Source organism: Panthera onca, chromosome D1, assembly GCF_046562875.1.
Source record: "Panthera onca isolate mPanOnc1 chromosome D1, mPanOnc1 haplotype 2, whole genome shotgun sequence".
NCBI classification, from domain to species: Eukaryota; Metazoa; Chordata; class Mammalia; order Carnivora; family Felidae; genus Panthera; species Panthera onca.
The window spans coordinates 93,168,894-93,196,467 of record NC_138348.1 but is presented as its reverse complement, the minus strand read 5'-3'; the positions used below and the strand labels follow the sequence as shown (position 1 = coordinate 93,196,467).

Sequence of the window (27,574 nt, the reverse complement as noted above, 5' to 3'; positions counted from 1 at the left end):
CGCTTTCGGTGCCCAGGCGGGAAGTGAGCAGAAAGTCAAAGGCCGACGGAGGAGCCCCTAGACTCTCTGAGGGCGCTCGGTCCCTAGCCTGGAGACTGAGCGGGAGAAAATGCAGGTGCCGGAGGAGTTTGGCCGGGCGGTTTGCGCGCCGCCCGACCCCGAGGGCCTTCAGGTGCAAGGGGGCGGGGGCTGCAGGCGTCCGGCCGCGGAGCCGGGGCGGGCCGAGCCGCGGGGCATTTAAACCCGGCAGTCTGCCAGCGAAGGACACGCGCCCCGCGCCGTCCCCTCCTTCGGCCACCCTCTCCGCTTCGGACACCGGCCGGCGCGATGCGGTCTGCCTTGGCCCCGGGGGTCTGGTTCCTCCGCGCCTTCTCCAGGGACAGCTGGTGAGCAGGGCCGGGGCAGGGGGAGCAGCTGCCTGCGTCCGGGGTGCTCCGGGGCCAGCCTCACACCTGGCCTGGGCTGGCTTGCCGGGGAACGGAGGCCGGGGGAGCTGGAGTTTTGAGGGGCCCTTTTGTTGTCTCCTACTCCTTGAATAACACAAAAGCCAGAACTCAGTGGTCCTGGGACCTCACCTGGGGGGGCGGGGGGAGGGGGTCCAGGCCCCAAGGGACATACCAGGGGAGGGCATACCTCTCTGATCTCGGCCGCCCCTTAGCACCCCAACAATGAGTGCGGGGGCTTCCGCAGTAGCTTTCCTCCTGACCAAACAGGGGGAGGCTGTGGAGGCCACAACATGTTGGGGTGTGTGGTGGGTGGAGGGCCTTCAGCCCCCTCTTCATCAGAGGCCACCACTGGAGCGATTTGGGGGGTCTGCACCGTGTTTATTTTTAACATTGGGTTAGTTGCCATCATTTACAAATTGTAGAATTTGACATACCCAGATTCCTGGCTCCTCTGGAAAAACATGTCAGGCCTAAATTCTCAGATTATATTACTAGGGGTTGAGGAGTACCTTTCCAGAGCATGGGTGCTCTTAAGATGACCGACTTATTCCAATTTTAGATGGAAAACCCTACATACCCAGCCCCCTCAGTCCTGGGCAAATTGGGATGGTTGATCACCCACGGTGCTTTGCAGTCGGTGACCGCCCTCACTGGTGACAGTCCTCACCACTTCCAGCCTTTTTCGCTCATTTACGTTATGTATTTGATCTTTCTTGAGTTCAGGATTGTGAAGAGATATTTTCAGAAAAAGATGAAAACATGACTCTGATAGGATATAAAAATGAACATGTGGTAAAGATTTTATTTTACTCATAATGAGGGCTCCAGAAGATGTTATGATCAGTTAAGAAAAAGTTCAGGAAGAGGGGAATAGGGAGTTAGTGTTTAACGGGCATGGAATTTTGGCTTGGGAAGATGAGAAGTTCCGGGGATGGATGCTGGGGATGGTTGCACAACAATGTGAATGTACTTACTGCCACTGAACTGTTCACTTAAAAATAGTAAATTTCATGTGTTGTGCATTTTACCACAATTTGAAAAAAATCCAGGGGCACCAGCGTGGCTCAGTCGGTTAAGCGTCTGACTCTTGATTTCGGCTCAGGTCGTGATCTCACAGTCCAGTCCGTGAGTTTGAGCCCTGCATCGGGCTCTGAGATGACAGTGCAGAGCCCACTTGGGATTCTCTCTCCCTCTCTCTCTGCCCCTCCCGTGTGAGCGCTCTCTCTCTCTCAAAATAAAATAACCTTTAAAAAGAAGTATCCAAAGAGCATGCCCATTTATAAGTCAGGAACATTGAGGCAAAACTGGTTTTTCCACAGGTTGGGAGGGAGAAAAGGCTATTAATCTGAGACTGTCGTTTCATACACATAGTTTGTATGACTTATCAGTTTCCTACCACTTCAAAGAATTATAGCCCAAAGTCAATGAAAGGCTAGATAGAATTCAATAATTGGAGGGGTGTCCTCTAGATAATACACAGTTTTCCAGTGAAACATTTTTTTTTCTACAGTCTCCCCTGCTTTGATCAAAAATAGTCTCAAAGATTATTCTTTTTAAAAAAAATTTTTTTTTTTATTCTTTATTTATTTTTGAGAGAGAGAGAGAGAGAGAGTGCGAGCAGAGGAGGAGCAGAGAGAGAGGGAGACGCAGAATCTGAAGCAGGCTCCAGGCTCTGAGCTGACAGCACAAAGCCCGACACAGGGCTCAAACTCACGGACTGTGAGATCATGACCCAAGCTTAAGTTGGATGTTTAACCGACTGAGCCACCCAGGCACCCCTCAAAGATTATTCTTAATCACAAAATGAGTTTGATCTCATTAAATTTGATCTGATTATGTATATAGGTGCAACAATAGTGTTAATCTATAATATAGACCTTGTTAAGTTTGCTTTGCTAGAAGTTTTCGTAAGGAATCTTAGATTGGCCTTTTAAAAGCCCCTATCTATCTATCTATCTATCTATCTATCTATCTATCTATCTCTGTATTATTTACTGTTTTGAGATTGGAAGTCAAGCCAAGACACTGGTCTTTACACTAGGTTTTGCCTGCTGTACCTATAAATTTGGGCAAATTCCTCTTTACTCGAAGCCCCGAAAATATCCTAAGACCCCTGGGCCTGCCAGGGAATAACCTTCCTTATTTGCCTGTAAGAGAACACAGTAAGCCAGGTTTCTTGGGAGAGTTTTGTTAGTATTGGCTCCATGCAGGCAGCCTTCGTTCCTTAAATGGGGCTGGTTATGTCTGATTAAACGATCATCATTGTCAAATATGACAGCCCAGGCAAAGCCTTGGTTATATAACCAATTTTTCTAATTACATCCTGGTTTAAAAAAAAAAAAAAAAAGACAGGGGAACCTGGGTGGCTTAGTAGGCTAAGCATCCAACTCTTTAAAATTTTTTTTTTCTTTTTAACGTTTATTTCTGAGACAGAGAGAGACAGAGCATGAGTGGGGGAGGGGCGAGAGACAGGGAGACACAGAATCCTAAGCAGGCTCCAGGCTCTGAGCTGTCAGCACAGAGCCCAGCGCGGGGCTCGAACTCACAAACCGTGAGATCATGGCCCGAGCCGAAGTCAGATGCTCAACTGACTGAGCCACCCAGGTGCCCCTAAGCATCCAACTCTTGATTTCCGCTCAGGTCATGATCTCATGCTTTGTGGGCTCCAGCTCTGCATTAGGCTCTGCGCTGACACTGTGGAGCCTGTTTGGGATTCTCTCTCTCTCCCTCTGTCTCTGCCCCTCCCCTGCTCATGCTCTCTATCTCAAAATAAATAAATAAGCTTAAAAAATTAAGTGAAAATGAAAAAATTTAAAAAGGATGGATTCTTACTGAACTTTTGCTAATAACCGTATTGCTACGAAAAGCAGGAAGACTCAACAAAAGTTTCTGAATTTAGGGGACATGGTGGCCAGGTAAGGAGAATAAGATATTTGCAAGTATTTCATTTCAGTTTACAAAAAACAGAATGTAGTAAAGTGTTTTGTGTTATAGACAGCTGAAGAAGAAATAGAAAGGGCTTCCTTACATATCATCAAACACTCTAACCTTAACAATATTCCAGACATAAATGACTGCCATCCCTCATCAGTTCATTTAGGCCTATATCATTAATTCTCATTCCACTGAATCTCGGGTTAGCAATCTCATAAACCTATCTGCTTCTTCACTCGAGTTCTGGAAATCCTGACTCCCTCCACTGGTATGTTCTTAAAGATGTGTGAGCTGTGCCATGGGAGGCCTATACACAAGAATAAGTGCCTGGTGCAGTGTTTTTCTGAGACAGTTAGTTCTTCATTGGTAGAGATAAAACCTTTGGCCCATAGCTGACTGAAGAGCCTTTAGGAAGCAGCAGCTGCAACAGCAGAGTAAAATAAAAATTTGTCTGTAGGTGACAGAGACGTTAAAAGGTATGAATTAACTTACCACGATAATTTTCAAAAGTGAACAACCTGATGAGAATTCATGACAAGAATAATGTGGCTACCCAGGAAATTTGGTTGTTCCTGAGATATGCAAAACAAAATAAAGCCAATTAAAAATCCAGACAATGTCTTAAAACGTAGTAAGGTACATTCAAAGATGGTGAACATGACACCTGATTTATAAAAATGAACGAACACAATTTTTATAGAGGAAAAGAATCTTGAGATATTTAAAAATCCTGAGACAGAATTTATATAATATACCAAGGATGTACCAAGAATATCAAGTAAAGAGATTCAGTAAGTCTGGAGTAAGTCCTGTGCATCTGCATTTTGTTTATTTAAGTCATCTCGACGCCCAACGTGGGGCTCGAACTCATGGCCCTGAGATCAGGAGTCGCACGCTCTTCCACCTGAGCCAGCCAGGTGCACCTTCACATCTGTATTTTAATAAAACTCCATAGGAAAGTCTGATGTGCATCCTGAGTTGAAAACCACTGACCTAGCAGATGTTAGGTTCAAATTAAAGTAGGATTGCAGCCCAGGTAACATTTTAAATCATAACTGAAACCATGACTGGTAACACTGTGTTGTTATCATCAGGCAAAGCACCACTGGGGGTGCTGATACATGGTGGCAGATCATGGGCCCAGAGGGCACTGAGAGATCTGTAGAAACTTCTCATACAGCATGCAATTTGTGAAATATTTATGTAAATAATAACCTTTTACCTCGAGAAATTTAACCTAGAGAAGGCTGAGTCTCTTCTGATTTCACAGTTATTTTCATGCAGTTGGTCAGTAGCAACATATCAAATAAACCTAATTATTTGTAGCACCTCTCTTTTTAAAAAGTGAAAAAAAAACCCCACAAATCTTTGTGATTTTCTAGGGGCCCTCTTGGACATCTCATCGATAGTTTTAGGTATAAAAGATATCCAGGAAATTTTATTTTGCACGTAGGACTTGATTTGGGGAAGGCAAAAATCAACAGTTGTTAGGACATTTGAATGCTTATCATGAGTGCCTAAGAAATAGTTCTTGTCTACCCACTTGAAAGTGACAATAATACATGAAAAAATAAACATAGAAAGTAACATTGTAAGGAAACTTAAGTTATTTCCTAAGCGGGAAATCTTTGTTTTAAAAAGTGTGGAAAATTATTCTGTGAAGACACACAAATTCTACCATGTAGGCAGATTACACAGGAGGTAAGAGCATAACATTTTACAACCTCTCTTTAAGAGCAGACCAATAACCAATAGTCAAAAAAATTTTGCCATTTTAACAGAACAAAAACCAAATTCTACTTTTGCACTGACATATTTGATATTAAAGGAACTAGAGCCTCTTTTTGAAAATAGTATGAATAAAATAAAAACTGTGCCAGATTTTAACAAAATTTTACCATAATTACTCGTGTTCAGACTCATCATTTGCACATACTATAATCTAAGGCAAGTCAAATTCTCTTTTCACAAACCTACACATTTATCTAGTCAGGTTTTATCCCTCATTGTCCTCTTTCTTATTCCGGAATGACCCGTCATTTTACATTTGTATGAATTACTTCCCTTTTTTTCTTCTTAATAAACAAAAATGCATCTCATCACTGTATATGCCAAGTTGTACCTATCCGCTACTGTTGTTTCTAACAGAGTTTCATTCATACACATTACTTATGTGCTTTAACCAAATAACTTACATTTTAGAGAAAAGGGGGTTGGGAGGGTAGGTAACGGTAAACAGCCTGTCCCACACCAGTATTTAAAACATTTTTTTTTAACGTTTATTTATTTGTGAGAGAGAGACAGAACGTGAGCGGGCGAGGGGCAGAGAGAGGGAGACACAGAATCCGAAGCAGGCTCTAGGCTCTGAGCTGTTAGCACAGAGCCTGATGCAGGGCTTGAACACATGAACCATGAGATCATGACCTGAGCTGAAGTTGGATGCTTAACCGACTGAGCCACCCAGATGCCCCCACACCAGAATTTTAGAAGAGCTCACGAATACACATAACACAGCTTTCTACAACCACACGTGTCCTTTACACACTTTTAAAAGTGTGACTCCAGCAATGTCCTGTGTTCTCCAACATCTCCCAGATTTAAGACTGAGCTGGATTGAAATTGTATGCCCTGTGCAGTTAACTTCTCTAAGCCTTGGTTTCCCCATCAGTAAAAAACAGGTGGGTTCTTTTTTTCTTTAAATGTTTATTGTATTTTTGAGGGGGGGGGGGGAGAGGATGTGCCGAGGTGGGGGTGCAGAGAGAGAGAGGGAGACAGAGAACCCCAAGCAGGCTCCGTGCTGTCAGTGCTGCGCCTGACATGGGGCTCAAACTTAGGCACTGCGGGGTCACAACCTGAGCCGGATGCTTTAGCCAACTGAGCCATCCAGACGCCCCCCAGCCAGGTGGGTTCCTGAGGATAATCATGATGTGCGAAAATCCTTGACTTCCAGTGGCACTCAGTAAGTGTTCTTTCACTTCTTTCCCGATGAGTGTAGGTTTGGACTCCTCTATCAAACACTAAACGTTAACGTACTTCCTGCTGGAGGCACATTATTATTTTGAACTCTGAGGCCCGCAGTGATGAAAACACGGTCCTACCTTCCTGGATGGAACTGAGGCTCAAACCGGAGAGAGGATGTGTGCAGTTTTCAGACTTACTACTTCGTGGGTCCCGAAGGAGGGCATTTCAATTAAGCAGAAGTGAAGAAGGCTGACCTAGGCAGACCTCCCTAGACTAGGACCAGAGGGTGGACTGGCTCTGAGCTTTGGATACCTTGTCTGTGAAGTAAGGACACTGGTAATACCTACCTCACAAGACTGTCGTGAGGAGTAAATGAGGTACAGTGTGTAAAGTACTCAGACCAGTTCCAGGCTCCTGTTAAGCATTGACTACACATTAATTATTGACTATTATTCTGCTCACTGTTTCTACTACTTTGTGCCAGACATTGTTTATTTGTAGTTCACTGCCAGGCGATTATTCGTTTCGCCACCTAACGTATGCGTATAAGGAGGCACAGAGAAGTAACGTGGCTTGTCCAACACTGCGTAGCTAGGGACGTGACTGGGCTGGAGTTTGTATCCAGGTCGGTCAGACTCTCAGGCCCAGGGTCTTTCTGCTGCCCTCTGGGTGAGAGCGAGGGAGGGGAAAGATCACAGGGCCCTTTGGCCTCACACAAATCACTTTAACCCTTTAAGGGCTCCAGGTCCTGGCGCACCTGGGTGGCTCAGTCGGTTGAGCGTCTGACTTTGGCTCAGGTCATGATCTCGCAGTTCGAGGGGTTCGAGCCCCGCATCGGGCTCTGTGCTGACAGCTCAGAGCTTGGAGCCTGGAGCCTGTTTGGGATTCTGTGTCTCCCTCTCTCTGCCCCTCCCCCGCTTATGCTTTGTCTGACTCTGTTTCCCAAAAATAAATAAATGTAAAGGCTCCAGGTCCTTGTCCACAAAATGGAAATGACGATGTACCTATACCACGGGGTTTGGGTGAGATTACATGAGAAGGTATTTAAAGCACTTGGCCCGGTGCCAGGCATACAGTTAGCCCTTGGTCATTGCTAAGTGCTTGGGCAGTTCTGTGGAGGGAGGGATGGATCCAGCCTCGCCAGGAGGGAAAAGTAGCATTGGACTTGTTGGGTCTGGAGGCCGTGGAGCCAGCAAAGGCACAGAAGTGAAGACAGTCTGCCTATTCAGGACTAACAACGTGTGACTGCAGCTGGCAGGGGCGTAGGGTGCGGAAGGAGCAGTCCCTGGAGACGAGGCTGAGAGAGACAGGCAGCCGGAAGTGTGCAAGCAAAAGTCAGAGACTGAGAGGTCTCTGCCCAGGAAGCCAATACTACTGCCCTTCCCCCTCTGTGTCAGGATGGGGTGGATAACTTGTTCATGGCTGAAAGAGTCATCCCAGCCCTGGACCGGGCTGGTGCCCTGCCAGAATTCTGCTTTGCGTCTGCATGGGCATGTCTGGGGGCAGCCGGCAACGTGGGCACCTTGCCAGAGATGACTGTGGCTGGTGCTTACGGGGCTGGGCCCATTTCCTGGGGCCCTGTGAGGGGGAACCGCTCGAGACAAGGAGAAGAAAAGTCTGTGGGAGGAGGCCCGGCTGGATGAGCAGGAACAGGGAGGAGGAAGGCTTCAGGAAGGCCGGAGCTGTGAACTCCCACGTCACTGTTTTCCCCACACCCTAACCTTCCCGTGGGAGCTGGAGGCCGAGGCTGCCTGGTGGCTGCAAACTGAGTGGCTCTCGTTCCGGAGTTTGCTGAGGGCTCACGCTGCCAGATCCTAGAGCCCACCCTTAGTAGACACATAAGACATTCAAATGCATCCCAAGAACCCGCTGTACGCCAGATGCTTCCACATCCATTACATCTCATTTAATCCTATAACAATCTTGTGTGCAGGAGCTTATTATCTTATTTAAAGAAGATCAAACTGAGGCTTAGAGAGTTAAACAACTTGCCCAAGGCCACAGCAAGCAGCAGGACTCAGCCTGTTTGGGTCTAAGTCTGACTTTCTTTTCCCTATTCCGTCGTGGCCTCAGATCAGGGGCCCCAGATGCTGCGAAGCAGCTGTCTTGTCTGATTTTCCTGGTAACTGCAAAGAAGTGCTTGGGAAGGGCAGCAGAAAGGGCTCCTTAAAATGAGCTGTGGTGCTAAGGCGCCACTCTGGAAAGGAATGGGAGATCCAGGAGGAGAAACCGGAGGGAAAATTACTATTCCCACCCCATTCCCTTGGGCCCCTCAGGGTCAGAGCTGGTTGAGAGCACATGACCCTGTGGTGGTCGCCTTCCCTCCCCACCACCACTCGTGATTGCTGCCTTCTACTTCCTCTTCCTCCCTGCTGTTTCCTCTTTCCCTTCTTACTGAGCAGATTGGTACCTCCCTGGCTTTGGGCAGGGCTGTCTGACCTAGAGCCCGGGAACTGGTCTGGAATGGTCTGTCAAGGCCTTATTTCTTCTTCAAACTGTACCAACCGAATGCTGAGATCAGAGTGGAGCTGTCCCCAAGTAACAACAGAATTGAGGACGGACACCAGGGGTAGACTCCCCGAAGCCCACCACTCCCCCATCTGGCTGTGCCTGAGTTGGTCTTTGGGTTGTGGTGGGGGAGGGGCTGTACTGCTGTTCTCCTTTTGGCCTCCGGCTCATGCCCCCTACCCTGGATCCTTCATGTTCAGGAGAGCGGTGGATGAGGGTGAGGCGTGGGGCTAGGCCCATAGAGAATCTTGAGAGGAAGATCTCTGGGCAGGACCACAACTCCTCCACCATCAGCACATTTCCATCTGTGCTGTCTGCATAGCGTTGACCACCTCTTCCAAACCCTTCCAACCCTCACACTCTTCCACGTTTTCCACTTGCCCAAATAAAACATCGTGCTGTAGCTGTAGCTTAAAGCCTTGTCTTTTCATTCTGTTTGAGCACTCGGGGTTCCTTTACAGAGCTTCCTTCTCAAAGCTTTCTTCTTTCCTTAAAGTGATCATTATCTTATCTATTCATTTATCCTATAAACTCCTGTGGCTTCTTGTGGCTACCTGCCAGTGGCTGGAAAGGATCTTGGGACCAAGCCCTGAGTCAAATTGATCTCTCCGAACAAGCTCCTGAGACCCAGCTGGGGGAAGGGGAACAAGTAGAGGATTCCTTGGGTTGACTTTCTGCCCCCAAGAGGGGTTTGTGCCCTCAGTCCTGACAGGCCCTCCCAGATGTGGCCTGTTCCTGTCCCATCCTGTGTTCTGGGAGGCCTGGCTCAGGGCTCTGCCCCATGCTGTCTGTTCCAGGCTGGCCTCCCCCTACCAGGGTGTCTCCCAGTGGCAGTGGGGGATTTGGCAGGGGGTGGGTGGTGGCACTCTCGCCATCGGCCTGTTCTTACTGTTCCCAGCCTCTATCCTTTGCAGATTTGCTGAGTCCCAGAACAGGGCACTTCCAAGGACAGGCCACCGAGTCCCTTTCCTCAGGGCAAGTGCCAAGCTTACCTGCAGCCACAGCCAGCCCAGCCTGTCACATGGCTACCTGAGCAGACCCTTACTAGCAGCCCCTGGCTGACGCAGGGGGAGGTTGGGAGTGGTTGATGAGGGACTGGCCTTACAGGGGGGTAGCCATGTGGTCGCAAAGCAAGGAGTCAGGATGCAGGTACGGGGGCGGGGGTGGGGTGTTGACTGGGTAGCTACTGGGGAAAGGGGGCTCCTTTCCACCGTCTCCCAAGGCCAATATCCCCCTGCTGTGCTGTTTCTTGGAGTTTTTTGTTCTTGTGCTGGTGGTGATAATAGGTCCTTTGAGGTTTTTGTTTGTTTTTAACCCCTTGCTGCTTTGGGACACATTGTTCCTTGTCCTTGCCTCAGAAGAAGTCCTAGTGCAAAGTCTTGATAAGGTCAGTATTTGGACTGTCAGCTAGCAGTTAAGAGATAGCTCGTTAGCCTCTCCATCTAGCCCAGTCACTGAGCGTCCAGTGTTGGGAGGTGGGGGAGGTGGGACTCTGCACAGTGCCACTTTTTGCTAACAAGGATTTAGAGGCTGGTGGGACAGCCAGCCTCACCTGGAACAGTATGGGGGCCTCACCGTGCACGTTCCTTTGTGCCTAGCATGTTTGCCCAGCCTGGCCTGCCACCCGGGCTGCCATCCGTCCCCTCACACCCCACCCCCCCCCAGGCCAGCTGTGTATATTTCCCCGCTCCCTTCCTGGGGCCTCTTGATTCTGAAGAAACGGTTCAAGAGAAGAGAAGTGAAACTTCTTCTTCACGCCCAAGCGACCATCACTATCTTTCCTGTGAGAGACTATGAGTTTGGCAGCCTTTGCCTCAGCCTAGCTCAGCCCTTCACCTGATTGATGACCCTAGTCCCCTTTGAACTGTGGCACCTTGGCCTTTTCCTCAGAATAGCTGCTAAAGCAGAATGGAACGGAAGGAAGACTGTGGAGTGAAGATGGATTGGGTGAACAGGTGCTCTGCCCGGGTAGCCATGGGATTCTGAGCTCATCCCACTGCCTCTTTGGAGTCCAGGAAGGAAGTTCCAAAGGGTATCCATGCCGGGCCTGGCATCACAACACGTTTGATCCTCCTGTCCCACCTCCTGTCCCCCCTACCCCCAGAATCATGCCCTTCTGCTCTCTTGGGTATCAGGTTTTCTACTGGAGGTTGGGGTCAGGGCTGGGAGAAGGGGCAGGCCAGGCCGCTGGAGGGGGGCAGGCTGCAATCTCACAGATGAGGATACCAGTGTGGGCCCCTGCGGATCCTCTGGATCCACTCCCAAGGGAGCACATGAGCAGGCCACTGAAGGCCAGAGTCTCTGCTCCGTCACGTCACAAGCTTGGAGTTGAAGCAGAGTGATAGTGGGCAGTGCGTGTGAGAAGAGCAGTGTGGCTGGAAACCGTGCTAGACCTTTAGGCCCCTCGTTGGCTCTCACCAGCTCCTGAGAGGGCTTCCCAGGCAACACCAGGCTCTCTAGCTGGCAAAGGCCTTCCTCACTGCTGGGCCTATCACGAGAGAACAGAGCCGGGAGCCTCAGTGGGGCTACAAGGATCTCTCAGACCCAGAGGAAATCTGATTCGTCTCCATGGCCAGTGGCTGTATCCATGTAGCAGCCAGGATAGGCTCAGCTGAGCCCTGCAGACGGGGGTGGGGATCTTAAAGATGGTACAACAGGGACCTAGGGACTAGGGTGAGAGTCATGTTGTGTTCACCCGTCTTTGAGATAGATGTGGTCGGTGCTATCATCCATGTGCAGCTGATGAGGAAACCAGAGGGAGAAAAGATTTAGGAACTTGCATTTGGTTACACAATACATTAGAAGCATCACTCAAAGCTTTTAGCTTTTTTCCTGAACCAAGTAGCTTCCCAGCCAGGGCACTAGACCGGTTATCTGCAGGGTATAGTTTTCTTTCATCCATTACTCTTTGAAGAAGGCCACCTTCTCAGAGAATTTCCCCCAGATTTTACAAGTCCCTGAACTTGGAACTATTAACAAGTCCCTCATAGGAATTATGAAGCATATGCCGATTGGTGGGACCTGGAAGGCCACTAAGCCTTCCGATGTCAGTCACTGTAACAGTCACTTGGAGTAACCCCACATTCCCTGAGGCTCAAGTCCCTGAAGGACCTCTGTGGCTACCTTGGAAACTGGCAGCCAGAGGGACCTGTTTGTAGAGAAGCATAAAATCCAGGCTAAATAGTTGGAACTTCACTCTTAGCAGAACGGAGAGCCACTGAAAAAATGTGTAGCCAGGTGACAGACGGTGTGTAACTACATTCTCTTCAGAAGATACACTGTGAGGTAGTGGAGAGAACGGAGTCAGAGAACCCAGGTAGGCAGCTCAAGTCCAGGGTGAGGTAAGAAGGGTCCTGGGAGCCCAACCTAAATTCAGGTTCTTCTGAAATTCCCTTGTATTTCACAAGCGGTAGCCTTCATGACATGTTTGGGGGAAGTGAGTTTGGGGTTTGGAGGCAGATCTCTAAAGACGGCAGAGTAAGCCTCCGGTGTCCTGCCCTTCGGGTTCATGGAACTGAGGGATGGAAAGGGCTTCAGGGCCCCTCCCACCCTTCCCCACCCTTCTCCATGAGATCGTGAATAAACCAAGGCTCTGGCTCTTTCCTAAAGTCTAGCCTTTTCTCCTGGGTTGGGGGTCCGTTTTGAGGTCTATTTTCCAAGTACTTCCTGGCTCCTGGTGGCTGACTCAGCTCAGCTGATGCTCTGCTAGGGGCGCAGACGCTGACTCAGGAGGACCTCGAGGCCCTTTTCCCAGGCTCTCAGGAGAAGGGCAGTGGCCGGGCGTGTGGTGGAAACTTCAGTGGTGCTTGGATGAACTGTTCTTTCCATTCCAGACCGGTCCTTGGGATGAGAAGTGGGGGTAGGAGAGGGTACATGTGGTGTGTGAGCCACAGATGGAAAGAATGATCCTTCTGTCCAGTGGGATAGACCAGACCGGGCCTGGGAAGAGGATGTGGATTGTGTCACCAGATTTCCCACTTTTGGCTACTGCCCTAACTGGACTGCAGCAGGTGCTGTCTCTGCTGTGTTCAAGGGTTGAGAGGAGTTGAGCTCACTTTAGAGACAGACCTTCTCCAGTGTCAGCCTCCCACCTGCTCCCACCATTTCTGGTATTGTTATTAAAAACAATTCTATTTCGCTGCCACCATGTCTCATAGAGACAGACACAGAGGCGTCCTGACCTTGGCGAGGTTAAAGGATAATAGAGGTGTGGGGGGTGACAAGAATTGGGGGTGGGGGGAGGGGCAGGCATAACTTGTGTTGTCTAGGGTGCTGGTACTGAGCCAGCTCTGCTGAAGAGCCTCAGGAGTTGGGACCAGAGAGATAGGGCTCCCTGAGTGCCCTGGACCCCGGGCATCTGTTCCTACCCTCCCCTTGGCCTCTGTCCAAGGAACTGTCTGGAGGGGAGACTGAAGGTAGAGAGTTGGTGGTGCTGAGGCCCTGGAGTTGCCAGAGCAAGTCCCGTGGGGATACCGTGTCTGAGCTTCTGGCTGAGGCCAACTTCCTGCTGACCCAGATGCCTGCCTTTTCCTGCAGGTTCCGAGGCTTCATCCTGCTACTCACCTTCTTCATTTATACCTGTTATCACATGTCCAGGAAGCCCATCAGTGTTGTCAAGGTGAGGCTGGCCTGGTGGTAAGGAAGAATGCAGGAGATGCTGGGCCCCAGCGGAAATAAACTCTGGTAGAATGGTCTGGAACTTGGCCCATAACCATCCTTATTCCTTCAACCATAGTCAGGAGATGACCCCTTCCCATGGCCACGCCCCATTCTCAGTAGTTGTTCTTCCTATGGAACTTTCCCTATGTGTTCCTTTTGACAGCAGTGTTGCTGGCTGTGGGTGGAATGAGAGGGCAGGGACCCTGGGCTCTATGGGCTCTGCTCATAGACTCCTCTTCCCCTTCACTGAGGGCCTGATGTGGCCACTTGGCCTATAACCAGTCACGGTAGGCAGGATGTCATGCCAGCCGAAGGAGCATGGAGCCTAGTGGGGAGACAGTGGTGCTGGTGTGGTTGGGGAGGCAGATTGCTTGCTGATGACCCCTGACCCACGCATCCTATTGCCTTTTCAGAGCCGTCTGCACCAGAACTGCTCGGAGCTGATCAAGCCCATTAATGACAGCCACAGTCTCAACGACACTACGTGGTGCGACTGGGCTCCCTTTGGTACGAACAGGGCGAGTTGCTCTTCCCCACTCCCCAGCTCCCCTCCCCAGGAAGAGTTTGTCCAGTGCCGGTAAGGACTTCTTGCAGGGGCAGCCAAGCACCAGCTTTCTGTCTCTGCCATCTGTTTTCAGACAAGAACAACTACAAGGAGTTACTGGGGGCTGTGGACAATGCCTTCCTTGTGGCCTATGCCATCGGCATGTTTATCAGGTAAGAGACTGGCAGAGCCTGTGACTGTCCCCGAGTCAGGGGGGATCAGAGCTGCTGCCTCCCCTTGACGAACCTGCGGGCAGCAGGGTTGAAGTGAAAAAGCCGATGCCCCCCGCCCCCCCAGGTGGAAATGAGACCAAGACTTGGGCACATACCACCAACCCCTGGCCATCTTCATTTCCTTACCATGGTCACCCGGCCTCCTCCGTCACCTGGCAGACAGACTCTTTTCCTCGAAAGTCTTTCCTGGATGCTCCTTCTGAGGTTATTCTCTCAGATGACAGTGGTGGTGGTGTGGCTGGACAAATACGGCTTGTCCTGAACTGGGATCCTTCAAAGGTAGCCCTGCACACAGAGATGGCAAGGAATACCACTCTCCTGTCCTGGGCCTAAGTTAGCCCAACGAGCGTGGCTTTTACATAGCAATCCTGGTGTTTGTTGCCAGGGACCAAAGATGAAAAGGTAGGGTACTGCTTTCCAAAGGCTCACAGCCTAATGGAGGTGCCCAACTCATCAGCAGCTGGTTACAAACCAGTATGGTGGCTCTCTGAGGGAGGTGGCTACAGGCCGCTCTGGGGCTCAGGGGTAGTCACCTCATGCCAGCTGGGATTAGAGAAGAGGGGTTAGGGAAGACTTCTGGAAGGAGATGATACTGAGGAAGAGCAGTGGAGAAGTAGCTGGGCAGAAGGACTAGCATGGGCAAAGAAAGGCAGGTGGGAAACAGCACGATCTGACTGGGGGTGTACTCCTAAGAGCTTTAATAACAGAGTAAAATTTGAAGCAGTGGCAGGAGATGGGGCTGAAGAGCCAGGCTATTGTGTGCCAGATGCGGGCACAGGAGAGCCATTGAAGGTGGTACCCAGGGGTTTTATGTTCGGATATAGCCAGATATTTCAGACAGATCATTCTGGGCATGATGGAAGATAGTACAGATGGAGGATGAGACTGAAGGCCTGCTCACTCACACTTAGGAACAGATTTGACAATGGCCCAGATGAGCTTTGAGAAGTTGAGTTAGAACAGCAGTAATAGAGCTGAAGAGAGCTAATGTCCTGGAGAACTATTTAAGAGGTAGGGTCTTGGAGGCTGAATTGCGAGGCATGGGAGGGGAGGCAGGAAGCAGGAAGCTCCATGGTCTCTGGCTGGAGGGGCTCAAGATACTCACTCAGAAGAGGGGCTCACTCAGAAGATACTCACTCACCACACTCACTCAGAAGAGGGGCTCAGGCCAAGGGACTGAGTGGGGAAGGAGGAGGGAGAGTTCAGAGTGTTGAGTTGCAGATGTTTTGGGGGTACCCAAGTTAAGATGTCCAGAAAGCACCTGGGTGTGATGCTGCAGGGTGAGAGATCAGGATGGAAAATATGTGGTTGGAGCTATTTTATATCTAGGTGGTAGTTACAACCATAAAACTGATGCAGGAAACTGTGCCCCAGGGAAAGTAAATGTCCAGTGGTGAGCCAAGGAGAGCGAGGGGAGGAGGCCACGGAGACACTTCAAGGAGCATGTTCAGCAGTGGCAGCTAAGGCAGGGAAGTCCAGTGAGCGGAGGCCGGAGAGCATCCCTGGCGTGTGGCAGGCAACACAGAGGTCATTGGTGGTCACCTGGGCCAGAGCTGTGTCAGTAGTGTGGCGGGGGAGGAAGTATGTGGCAGAGGTGAGGAGTGCAGATGGTGACTAACCACAAATCCTACTCTCTCTTCTCCAGCGGGATTTTTGGGGAGCGGCTCCCCCTCCGTTATTACCTTTCAGCTGGAATGCTGCTCAGTGGCCTCTTCACCTCGCTCTTTGGCCTAGGATATTTCTGGAACATCCACATGCTCTGGTACTTTGTGCTCATCCAGGTACGAGCCTCCATCTTGCATTCAGACCTCTGCTCCATCATGGGAAGGATTGCGGAGGCTGCTAGTCCTTCCCAGACACCCCCAGGTGGTGGCAGATTTGGGCTGGGGATAACTTCTTCACAGCCCAGTGCTCCTCTGTTGAGCCTTGGGGTCCTACTTCCCACTTCTCAGGATCACACAGATCCTCCCTAAGTCTGCACTGAGCACTACCCCGAGGTCCCTGAGATGCCTGAGGGGCTCGGTCTCTGCAGGGAAGGATCTTGGGCCAGAGGAGAAACCAACCTGTGGCATTAGGGTGTGTGTGAGGGAAGAGGGCACTTGCAGTGCGGGCCGTGGAGGCCCCTTGGCCTGGGAGGGGTCAGAGCTGGGAGTTCGCTGCCCGGCCCAGGCCTGTCCCACTAACTTCTGGTCTCCCTGCAGATCTGTAATGGGCTTGTCCAGACCACAGGCTGGCCCTCTGTGGTGACCTGCGTTGGCAACTGGTTCGGGAAGGGGAAGTGAGTGTGGCGAGGGAGGAGGAGAGGGGGGTTACCCTGGGAGGGCTGCGGGGAGTGAGGAGGTCACTCACGGTCCCGGTATAATTTCAGGGAGAAGGGTTAGAACCTTGTGTCTGTCTTGCTGACTTTCACGTTTAGTCCCATTTGGTGACTAAAAAGCAGTGCTGATTTGCTCCTTGATAAGGTTTTAATCCATAAAAACAGGCGACCTTAGTTATGCTTTCGCCTCATAACAGACAAATTCTCATCTTGCATGAAGATAAAAATGGAGACTGTTAAAACTTTATTATTGTTGTTGTTATTATTATTTTGTACTTGAACTGGCTTTCGTGCAAAAAAAAAAAAAAAAAAATGTTGCTTTAGAGCAGAGAGATTGTCCAGCTCAGCCCTACCGACATTCGGGCCTGGATCATTCTTTGCTGTGGGGCCACCTGACACACTGTAGGGGGTTTAGCAGCACCTACCCACTAGATGCCAGTAGCACACCTGGGGCTGGGCCAGTGCAAAATCTCCAGACTTTGCCAATGTCCCCTGGAGGCAGAGTGGCCCTGATGGAGGACCAGCAGCCATAGAATAAGGGGGTGGGGGTGGGGGTGGGGGGGCTTGATGTCCTCAGGACAGGGAGAGCTCCATCTGGAAGCCCCTACGCGTGCTGCCTCTGGTTGCTGGCAGAGGGGAGCAGGACCCCAGGCCTTGCTGTCACTTGCTTGACACTAGGCAAGCCTTCCGCCTCCTCCCTGACTGGTTGTCTTTGGGCTTGGAGGCTGGAGGCAGCCAGCGTTTTGCACTTGGCCAGGGCAGTTGTGATGAACCCTGTGCTTCTCTGACTTATTTTTTATTTATTTATTTATTTATTTATTTATTTATTTACTCTCCTCCCCTTCCTTTCCCTGCCATTGCTCCCTCCCCTCCAGGCGGGGGCTTATCATGGGCATCTGGAACTCACACACGTCTGTGGGCAACATCCTGGGCTCCCTGATCGCTGGCATCTGGGTGAATGAGCAGTGGGGCCTGTCGTTTGTGGTGCCTGGCATCATCACCGCTGCTATGGGTGTCATCACCTTCCTCTTCCTCATCGAATGTGAGCGGACCCCTCCCTCCCCACAGGGCTCAGAACTGAGCCTCCCACTTCTCCTCTTGGGGTCTGAGAGAAGGCAGCTGGCTCGAGGGGGAGGATTACTGGTCGTGGAGCTGGAGGACCTGTATGTGGCCCGGGACAGACAACCTCTCTGGGCCTCAGTTTCCTCATTTGTAAATTAAGAATAATAGCATCTACTTCCTAGGGTTGGGGGTTGGTTAAGGTGTCAGTGAGACGTGCAGTTGGGACGCACGGCCTGTAGTTGTGCTCGGCAAGTGCCAGCTGACTCTGAAGTGTGAGAAGGGGAGAGTGGGGGTGACGGGACACTCCCCATCCGCTGTCCTCTTCCCCATTCCCTGTCCTCTTCCCCATTCCCTGACAGCCTTCGGAGACAGAGCTAGGCCAGGCAGGGTGGCCACTTTGTAGCAAGAGAACGGAAGTCCACAAGGCAGTAGTGACCCAGGTGGTTGTTAGGGGAGCCAGGCCTAGAATGTCTCTCGAGCCTGGGTTGCAGGCTCTCTCGTGCTGGGAAGTAGACTGGCCACCTTAGGGAGCGGGGGCTGGCCCGCCAGGAAGCTTCTTAGCGGGTTGTTTTTTTCAGACCCCGAAGATGTGGACTGCACGCCTCCTCAGCACCACACGAGCGTGAGTGCCCCCAGCCCGACCCCCACCTTGCCAATCCATCCTCAGAGACAGGTCCCAGAGGGGACTAGGGAGTTGGAGGAGGGGCTCGTGCACCCACGAGCTCAGTGGGTTACCTCACGGGCTCAGTGTCAGGCCCTCAGGTTGGCTCCCCGACAGCCTGATTGGGCCTCGCCGGATGGTAGTTCAGTCCAGGAGAGGGGCGCGTACCTCTTCCAGCCTGGGAACCCCTACCTCTCACGTGGCTTATACCTCCAGCTGGTGGGAGGCGGTACGCAAATGTGCTCACAGCAAGGGCTCATCTCTGTTCAGGATGGGTTGGAAGAGAACCAGCACAACCCTGAGGACCTTGGGAGTGGTCCCTACACTAACAAGGAGAGCAGCCTGGAGACCCCCGCCAGATGCTCCAAGGAGCCAAGCGCTCAGCCTGCCGCCATCAGCTTCCTCGGGGCGCTCCGGATCCCGGTGAGAAGCTTGCGGGACGGAGGGAAGAGAGAGGCTCTCTAGATTTCTCTGCTGGATGTCAGGAGATGGGGGGACGCTCGGGGTGACCTATGGCTTCCAGAATTTCTTTACATGAGATGCTTAGGGTGAATAGCCAACTTGGGGGGAGTAACATGGGAGGCTTGCCTTGACACAGCACTGGAGCATAGGCACATCGCTTTTACTGGGATTGGATGGAGGTGTACTTGAGGTTGCTTTGTGGCTAGGTGGTGGCAGCCCTGGGGGGCTGAGCCAGCCCCTGGGGCTACCCTGGGCCAGGGATCTCTTGTATCTCTTCCCTCATGCCTTCTGTTATGCTCTCCAGGGTGTGGTCGAGTTCTCTTTGTGTCTGCTCTTTGCCAAGCTGGTCAGTTACACCTTCCTCTACTGGCTGCCCCTCTACATCTTCAATGTGGGTAAGTATCGTTCCAATTTTAGTATATGTGCTGCCGAAGCGAGCACTTCAATGTGGGTAAGTAAAGGGGAAGAAGAGGTGAGGATGGGGGTCTCTGAGGAGGCCAAGGCCATCTTTGGCAGGGAGAGGAAACCTGTCATGGGATGTGCGTGACTCCAGAGTATGGGCAGGATGTCTGCTGAACCTCTCGTAGGGCAAAAGGAGACTTAAAAAAAAAAAAAATTTGGTTAAGTAGGAAGTTAGACCTTGTACACGGCCTCGGAGACCCCAATGCCAGCCACCTCTCCTCCTTGGAGATTAGGAACACCCAAGTTTTATTCTGTAATCCTGCCTAACTTCTCTAGCCTTAAGTACAGGAGCACCCACCTCAGGCCTGCTTGGCTCCCAGATGAGTGGATAGATGGTGCTAGGAAGGATCTGCCTTTGAATGCCTCCCCAAACCCCAGGAAGAGGGCCTAGTGAGCTACCCACCGCCTGCTCTTCTCACCCCAGGGGCTGCCGGGAGCCTCCTGGGACGGATGGCTTGTGCCTGGGTCAGCTGCACTGCCCTCCTCTGGGCCCCCTCTCCCCTGCCCCTGACTGCAGAGCCCTGCAGGGCTGAGGCCCTCTGCTCCAGGGCTTTGCTGCTCCCTCCAAGCCCTGTGGGAGGGCCAAGGCTGCTTTACAAGCACCGTACTTGCTCTGAACAGGATGCTGCAAGGCCAGATTATGCAAGGCCAAATCCCAGCTCATATCTTGCCCAACAGCCCTGTCATAGGGCCTCTCTCAAAGATAGAAGTAGAGCATCAGGGTGGCTCCGTGGACACTGTGACTCTGTTTTGTGGCCTTGTATGAGTCAACCTTGAGGGTTAAGCTACAACTCAAGCTTCTGGACATTCCTTTTTCTAATCCTAGGACAAGGGCTAAGACCTGAGGTCCCCATTTGCCTGTGAGTCTCCTTCCTGGCTCTGTTTATTAGCAGAGGCCTCAAATGGGTGGGAAGGCTCCTGGCAGAGGAGGCCGGTTGTTCAGGAGCAGAGCAGGAATGTGTCTGGTTGAGCTGTGGCTCAGTGAGAGTTGTGTCCCCAGGGTAAAAAGTGGCCCAGTGGGACAGGGTTCTTATGGGCCAGATCCCAGTGCTTTCAGGGGAAGGCTTTTCCAAGGGGTCAAGGCCAACCTGCAGGGGGAGAAGGAATTACAGGATGGGATGGAGGGGCAGAAAGGGTATCCAGTCCAAAAGTGCTGCAAATTTACTTGTGACCCTGGCCAATGACTTCCCCGTGAGTCTTCACTCCTTCATCTGAAAAAGGAGGAAGTGGACCGAATCAGGTGCTCTATAGGGGTTCTTATGGCAGTGGCACTCCAGGACGTTTGCTCCGAGCCCCCAGGTCTGACCACATGTTTGTATTTTGCATAGCTCATTTCAATGCCAAACAGGCTGGGGACCTGTCTACCCTCTTCGATGTTGGTGGCATCATGGGTAAGGCCCTTCCCTGTTCTGCCTCAGGCTTCATTCTCCTTTTCTCTTGTGGGGGTGCAGAAGGACGGGACAGGGCCAATGCGACATGACCTGGGCAGCTCCTGCCCAGTTGGGTGGCCCTAAGAAAGTTGGCTCTTGAGTTTGATCTTCTCATGAGCAATGGGTGCCAGGAGGGCTTGAGAGGGGGAAGCTCTGTTGGTTCTGGATGCCCAAGCTAGCACCAGGTAGAGGATGGGGCAAAGCTTGGGGTGCCATGTAGTGGGAGGCTGTGGCCATACCTGGGGCAGCAACGTGTGAGTTGGTTTGTGTTCTAGGCGGCATCATGGCGGGGCTCATCTCTGACTACACCAATGGCAGGGCCACCACCTGCTGCATCATGCTGATCTTGGCTGCCCCCATGGTGTGTATAACCTCAAAGAGTGAAGCACATGTGCTCACGTGGACTCGTGCGGGCTGTTGAAATGTGTGCACACCCGGGCATTTATGCACACGCCTGTCTCTTTGCGTGTGTGTCCATCCTTGTGCACACCCAGGGGCGGGGGAGAAGCCAGGGTGAACACAGGAAAGAGATTTGGAATGAGAATTTTGGAAAGGGATTAACGACGGCTTGGTCTTGGTGGAGAAAGGGGAGGCCAGCTGCTAAAGTTCTTGGTCAAGGAGAGTATAGGAAATTAAGGTTAGGTAAGAGAGAAATCCTTGTGAAAAAAAGGGCAACAGTATATTACCATGTGTTGGACCCTCCATCCCTGGGACATTTAAAGACCAAGAGGTCTGGGTTCGAGAAAGAAAAGGAGTAAGGTGACCTCTGAGGTTCCCTGGCAGGAGGGAGTGTGCCAGACTTCTGGGCTCCATCTAACCCAGGCAGCCCATGGGGAAGCCTGGGCGTGACTGTCTCTCCCCTGTCCCCTCCCAGATGTTCCTGTATAACTTCATTGGTCAGAGTGGGATTATCAACTCCATAGGTGAGGGCGTGAATTCAAGTCCTGGCAGCCCACAGGAAAAGCATTGCATTGGGGACCCCAGGAAGCTGGCTTGGGGACATCGGTGGGAGGCACAGGGAAGTGGAGGTTCTCAGCCTGATGCCTGGAGGGGGTGGTCTCACCTGCTTTGGGGCTGGGGCTGGTGGCGGTCCCTCATCCCTAACCAGCTGTCTCTGTTACTGCCTCAGTAATGCTGATCATCTGTGGGGCCTTGGTCAATGGCCCTTATGCGCTCATCACCACTGCAGTCTCTGCTGACCTGGTAAGCGGGCTGCCCCCCTGGGGCCGGGGACGACTCTGGGGGCTTGGTCAGGGCCTGGGGGCTCCAGATCCATTTCTCAACATCCCTACCCCCTCCCAGTGCACAGAGATCCTGGCATATGAGATCTTCAAAGTCCTTCAGAATCTGCCATCGGCCCCTGGCCTTTTCTCTCAACTCCAAGCCCAATTGCTGCCTTTCCCCAAGTTAGCCCCACTCCCAGCCCTGGTCCTGCCTGGTGCTGCCTCTCCATTTGGGCCTCCCCGCTCCATTCTCATTCTCTCTCCCCAGGGAACTCACCAGAGCCTGAAAGGCAACGCAAAGGCACTTTCCACCGTCACGGCCATCATCGACGGCACTGGGTCCATAGGTCTGTGACTCTAGCTTTTGGCTCCTGGCAGCTGAGCCCTGAGCCTTGTTTTTAGCACATTTCTTAGAATGCTGCCCACAGGTGGGCAGGGAGGTTCAGGGCCCCTTGTTGGGTTCCCTTCTCTGACATTGTGTTCTTTGCAGGTGCGGCTCTGGGGCCCCTCCTGGCTGGCCTTATTTCACCCACAGGCTGGAACAATGTCTTCTACATGCTCATCTCTGCTGACATCCTGGCCTGCTTGGTACGAGTTCTTGGGGTACACACATGGGCACTGGTGGGAGTGAATGTCCTGTCCTGCCAGGCTAGAACCCGGGAGGTCCAAATCGTTGGCCGTGAGGGGCTCTGGAACATGAGAACAGCTGCCTTTCAGTCAGAACCACTTTCCTCCCATGAGTGAGCCCCTGCCAGGTGAAACTGTGCCCACACCCTTCCTTCCTGCCAGCCCCCTGGTCACCTAGCACCGGGGACTAACCATGTGTTCATTGCTAATATTTCCCTCCCTTCCCTTGGGTACTCGAACTCCCCACAGCTCCTCTGCCGGTTGGTGTACAAAGAGATCCTAGCCTGGAAGTCATCCCTGGGCAGAGACAGAGGGTGAGTCCTCCAGACAGCTATAGCTGAATCCCCAACCTTACCTCTTGTGGGCATTAAAACCGGTGCTCTGGTGCTCAGCACCCAGTCTGAGTCCACCTGTAGCCCAGAGTGGAGCCAGACCCTGGATGTGCTCCGTGGCCCCCCCACCCCTACCCCCAGCCCTGCTAATGTGTCCTCTGTTGTCCCCATATGTCTCCATAGCTCTAGTCTGGCCCTAACCCACCCGCGATAGTATTTTCCTCAAGTCCCATGACTTTTGTGAGTATTTTCTTCAAGTCGGTGACTAATGTGCCATTAGAATGGGGCCTGCATGCAAATCCTCTCTCCTCCACTGTGATTTTTCCAACTTCCTTTTTGTTTTTCTTGGGGGCCAACTCCAAAGACTCTCTCCCCGAGCAGAGCATGGTGCTTGGGATCTGTTTCCTAAGGAGCCTGAGCTGCCACAGAGGTTGGCAGACTCCTCTCCTTAGGGCTTTGGATGTACCCCGAGGACAGAGGCAGGATCCAGAGAAATAGTTTTCCCTCTGAACTCGGACTCTGAGCCGTACGTACCTCCTGAAGTTCAGAAACCGAGATCATCTGGCCCCTCTGCCTGGGGTGTACAGAAAAAAGCAACTATCAATCAAAGCCTCTGGGAGAAAATTCCGATCAAGTCTCGGTGGCTGGCCTGGTGTGTTCTCTTTGTACTGCCCAGTGGTGGCGGGTGTGGAGGCCGCACAGATAGGCTAGTGGCTGAGGCAGAGGCAGCAAGAGGTTGGGCCGTGTGCTGGTGCTGAGGGTAATGCTCTCTCTGGCCTTTCTGGCTCTCCTTTTGAGCAGGAGGCTCTGGCTAACGAGCTGGCCGGAGCCGTGGACCTGGTCCTAGATGGTAAATGTGTGGAAGAAGCCCCTGGGGTCATGGTGACCAGCATCGTCTCTGGGGAAGCACTCCCACTTAAGGATGGCATCTTCCAGGTTCAGGGGGAGAGGAACTGAGAGCAGGAGGCATTAGCAGAGTATCTATCTGCCTGCCCTGGAGGAAGGGGCAGGGGATCGGTGCTCCTCCCTTCTGCCTTCCCCAGGCCAGGCTGAGGGGAGGCTGGGAGAGGAAGAAGGAAGCAGGAAAGGGGAATGAATACTTGGTAAGCATCTGCTCTGTGCCTGGAACTGAGTCTGACTTCAGACATCCCCACTTATCTCTCAGCAACCGTGAGGTTGGTTCTCTGATCTCTCGATGAGAGGCTCAGAACTCATGGAATGTGCCTAAGGCCTTCAGCTTGTCCCAGCAGAGTCTGCTTTGCTCTGTACTGCTGCCATCCTAGGCTGGGCCTTGTCTGCAGAAGGCCAGTGTGTGGGGGAGCGGAGGAACGTACTAGGGTAGAGGGAGCACTGGGCCTAGAACCAGAAATCCCTGGGCAATCCTGACTTCTCTGCTCACTTTCATTTATAAGACCTTGGGCGTATCCTCTGAGCCTCCACATCCTTATGTGTATAACATGGAGATGCTTATCCCTAAATACCCGACAAGATCGATAGGAGGCTGCGATGAGACGGGATATGTGATACTGCTTTGTAAAACTGTCAGATGCGGTACAAACATTGTAAGGTTTTCGCTATTATCCTGGCTTGCTGAAGAGGTGAGAGGGCTCCCTAATGGTAGAGAATAGGGATGAGAGGCAATTATTAAGGGACCCTACAAACCCATCTTCCCTGCTCCATTGGCTTATTAACCTGTGCCTCACTTTCTCTTCCACTGCCCCTCTCTCCTGCAGGTATAAAGAAATATGAGGCCTTGATTGGAAGAGAGGCACGGAGGGCCCCAGCTGATTCCCAAAGAGCTCTCCCCCTCCCGCCACCGGGGGCAAGACTATGGAAACTGCCAGCGATGGCTGATGGAAGCCTCTTGACCTAACACCAGCCAGCCCACAGGGCTGCTAAGGGGCTAGGCGATTCTCCATGGGAAGGGACCGCCAACATGGGGAATGGAAGACTCAAGGGCCTGCGCTCTGGAAGCCGCAAGCAGAAAGGATGGGGATCAGAGCTGAGCGGTGTCTCCAGCTTGCTAAGGGGAGGATATGCTCAGACTCTAGCTTGTTCAGATTCCAAGACCTAAGGCAGAGGGTTGACATGGACCAAGGCTTGGCAAAGGTGTGTTCGTTCTCCTTCCCGTGTTCAGTTTGAACCTCTGTGACCAGCCTGTACCTGTCGGTGGATTTCTGACCCTGTTTCGGAGCTGCCCAGCCTCACTTGGCTTCTTCATCCACCAGCCGGTTTTCTCGTGTATTCCCCCACGTCGGAACCTCTTCTCCCTTGCGTTTGATTCTGTCTCTAACTCCCGACCTGAGTCGATTAAAGTGTTACTGCTATATCCTCCGGGGCCAGGACTAGGGAGACGCAAGGGAGGTGCCAGTGGTGCAAAAGTTAGGGAGGCATCACTCTTGGGCCTGGGCCTGGGCCTGCGCCGCCCTGGAGAGTGAAGGCCTCCCTTGCCTCAGTCTCCTGCCAGCCCTCTGCGTCCCCAGGGGAAGAGCAAACACCAGTGCAGTGCTGGGGAGGGAGGGAGGCGTGACTGAAAACACCAGTGTGTGGATGGTAGTTGCAGAGTGCTCACTGCTTGCTAGCCCTACTCCAGGAACGGAGCAGACGGTGGACACAGAGCAAGGACTTCTGCCCTGAGCACAGGCACCAGTGCGACGAGACTAGCAGGAAAGAAGGCTGTGTGGTTCATTCCCGCAGCTGTCACATGTGTAGATGCCTGGAGCTCTCTGCAGCCTGCCTTTTCTCCCCCATGTTCCCCATGTACTTATCCCAGCCCCCCCCCCCCCCGCCCCAATCCTGGAATGCTGCCTGCCAGGCCGGCTCTTGGCATTTCTCCCTGTCCTCCGGAGCCACCCATCAGCACAGTACAGATTCCTGTTGCCCACTGTGCCTGTGCTCGCCCTTATTAGGGCCTGGCCCAGTCGCATGGGTTGTTGGGGTCCCGGGACCACGGGGTTCGTGTACTGGGGCTGCTTACAGCGGGCATTCCCTGGGGAGATGCTCATGGCCACACTGATGACCCGCCAGTCAAATGGGGAGCTGGAGCCACATACCAGGTACAGCTGTCACATTCACTGGGACACCTGGGCCAGGGCAGCACTGAGGTGGCGCCCACTGCTGCGGTGACACACCGGTAAGCCTTCGACTTGCCTGCCGCTCACCCTGACTTGGAGCCAGTCAGGGACCTTGTCCTCGGGAGCCCCAGGGCCAGGCCTTACGTCCAGCATTCTCAGATGCTTCTTTCAGAGCAGACGCTAGATGGTGCCACCATCCCCCGGCAAAGCCTGGCATGGGCCACACACCGGTCCTGCTTCCAGATGGGGAGGCGGGAGCAGAGGGTGCTTCGTTAGCCAACTTTCGGCCTTCTTTCCACTGCACCAGGTCGGGGTAGGAGTCCTGGGAGACCTCCTCTGGTGGTGGGGGACTTCCGCTTCCCTGGCCCCACCACTGGCTACCTTTAAGCCTGTGTCCTCATGGAGAGAAAATAGTCCTACCCTTGCCTACCTCGAAGGACTGGTGTGAAGGGAGAGGAGTCAGTTGTCAACACACTCCCCCCCAACCCAGGAGCTTGTCTGGGGGAGGGGTGAGAAATATGAAAACAATAGGAGAAAAACACTGGAGGTAGTGACTGGAGCGGAGACATCCCTCCCTATGCCTGAAGGGAGAGGGGCCGGAGGGTGGGTGATCCCGGGGCAGGAGGAAAGAATGTGTAAGGTGTCAGAAGGAGGAATGCCTGGGACTTGGGCAGGTGGTCAGTTTGATAAGGTCTGGAGGGGACCTGGAAGAGGAAGGGAGTTAATGCCAATATAGAGCAAGCCCCTACAAGTGCAGCATGGGGACTGGAAAAGAAACAAGAGGTGCCAGCTGGTGCCTGGGCCCAGGGTAGGCATGGCACCCGCGATCAGCAGAAGGCTTGTGGAGCTCAACGCCTGGCTCAGAAATGAGGACTTGGGCTGTGGGAGGGAGTTTGGGGGAAACACCAAAGGTGGAAAAACCCCAGCCCTGAGATCTGTCCCTCTGCCCTCGTCTCCCAGGTCCCAGGTTCCCTGCCCTGCTTCAGCTCTGTGCTCGGACCCGTTCCCCCGCAAGCCTGCTACCTGCCTTCTCTCTGGGCCTCAGCACTCACTTGGGGCTAATGCAGGAGCATTACGTTAATTAGTTATTCATTTAATTTAACTTCACATTTGGTCTCAATTAAGCTTAAAGTGTTCTTCCTTATAGATGTTACAATAGCACTTGTAATTAAAAAGCAATAACTCTTTGCATTTCTCCTTTAGAGAGCCATTGGGAGGCTGGGGTGGTGTGTGGTTGGGGGGGGGGTGCGGGAAAGAAGTAATGAAAAGAAAGGGAACCCTTGGCACTCTGAGGCTTTCAGCAAGACTGAAGTTGGGGGAAAGGAGACTCAACACATCATGGGTGTGGGGTGGGGGCCCTGGGGACCAGAGAGTGCTCCTGGAGATAAGGGGGCAGTGAGGTGGGGAGGGTGGAAGGAAGCGATCCTTAGACATGGAGGGTGGGGCCTGATATTCTGTGGCCTGCAGAACAATGCCCCCAAAGATGCTCACAGCCTAATTCTGGGCCCGTGAATATGTTAAGTGCAGATGTGATTAAGGACCATGAGATGGGGAGACTATGCTGGATTATCAGGGTGCGCTCCTTAATCAAAGAGGCAGGCAGGAGTGTCGTCAGATTAGAAGATGCTGGCTCTGAAGA

The 27,574-nt window shown here is 52.3% G+C and overlaps 1 protein-coding gene across 2 annotated transcripts; it reads left to right on the top strand.

Moving 5' to 3' along the window:
• On the top strand, positions 1-27,126 carry SLC37A2 (solute carrier family 37 member 2). Of its 2 annotated transcripts, XM_060605131.3 has the most exons (18): positions 1-386; positions 13,386-13,467; positions 13,922-14,015; positions 14,147-14,225; positions 15,931-16,066; positions 16,487-16,563; positions 17,478-17,644; positions 18,243-18,286; positions 18,596-18,748; positions 19,092-19,182; positions 20,578-20,640; positions 20,955-21,040; positions 21,554-21,602; positions 21,809-21,882; positions 22,171-22,249; positions 22,393-22,490; positions 22,779-22,843; positions 24,595-27,126. In XM_060605131.3, the coding sequence occupies exons 1-18, from the start codon at positions 328-330 to the stop codon at positions 24,608-24,610; spliced, it is 1,512 nt and encodes a 503-aa protein (XP_060461114.1). In that variant the 5' UTR covers positions 1-327; the 3' UTR covers positions 24,611-27,126. The 2 variants fall into 2 exon arrangements, with proteins under 2 accessions (XP_060461114.1, XP_078289046.1); XM_078432920.2 differs by lacking the exon at positions 22,779-22,843.
• Positions 27,127-27,574: the final 448 nt, after the last annotated feature.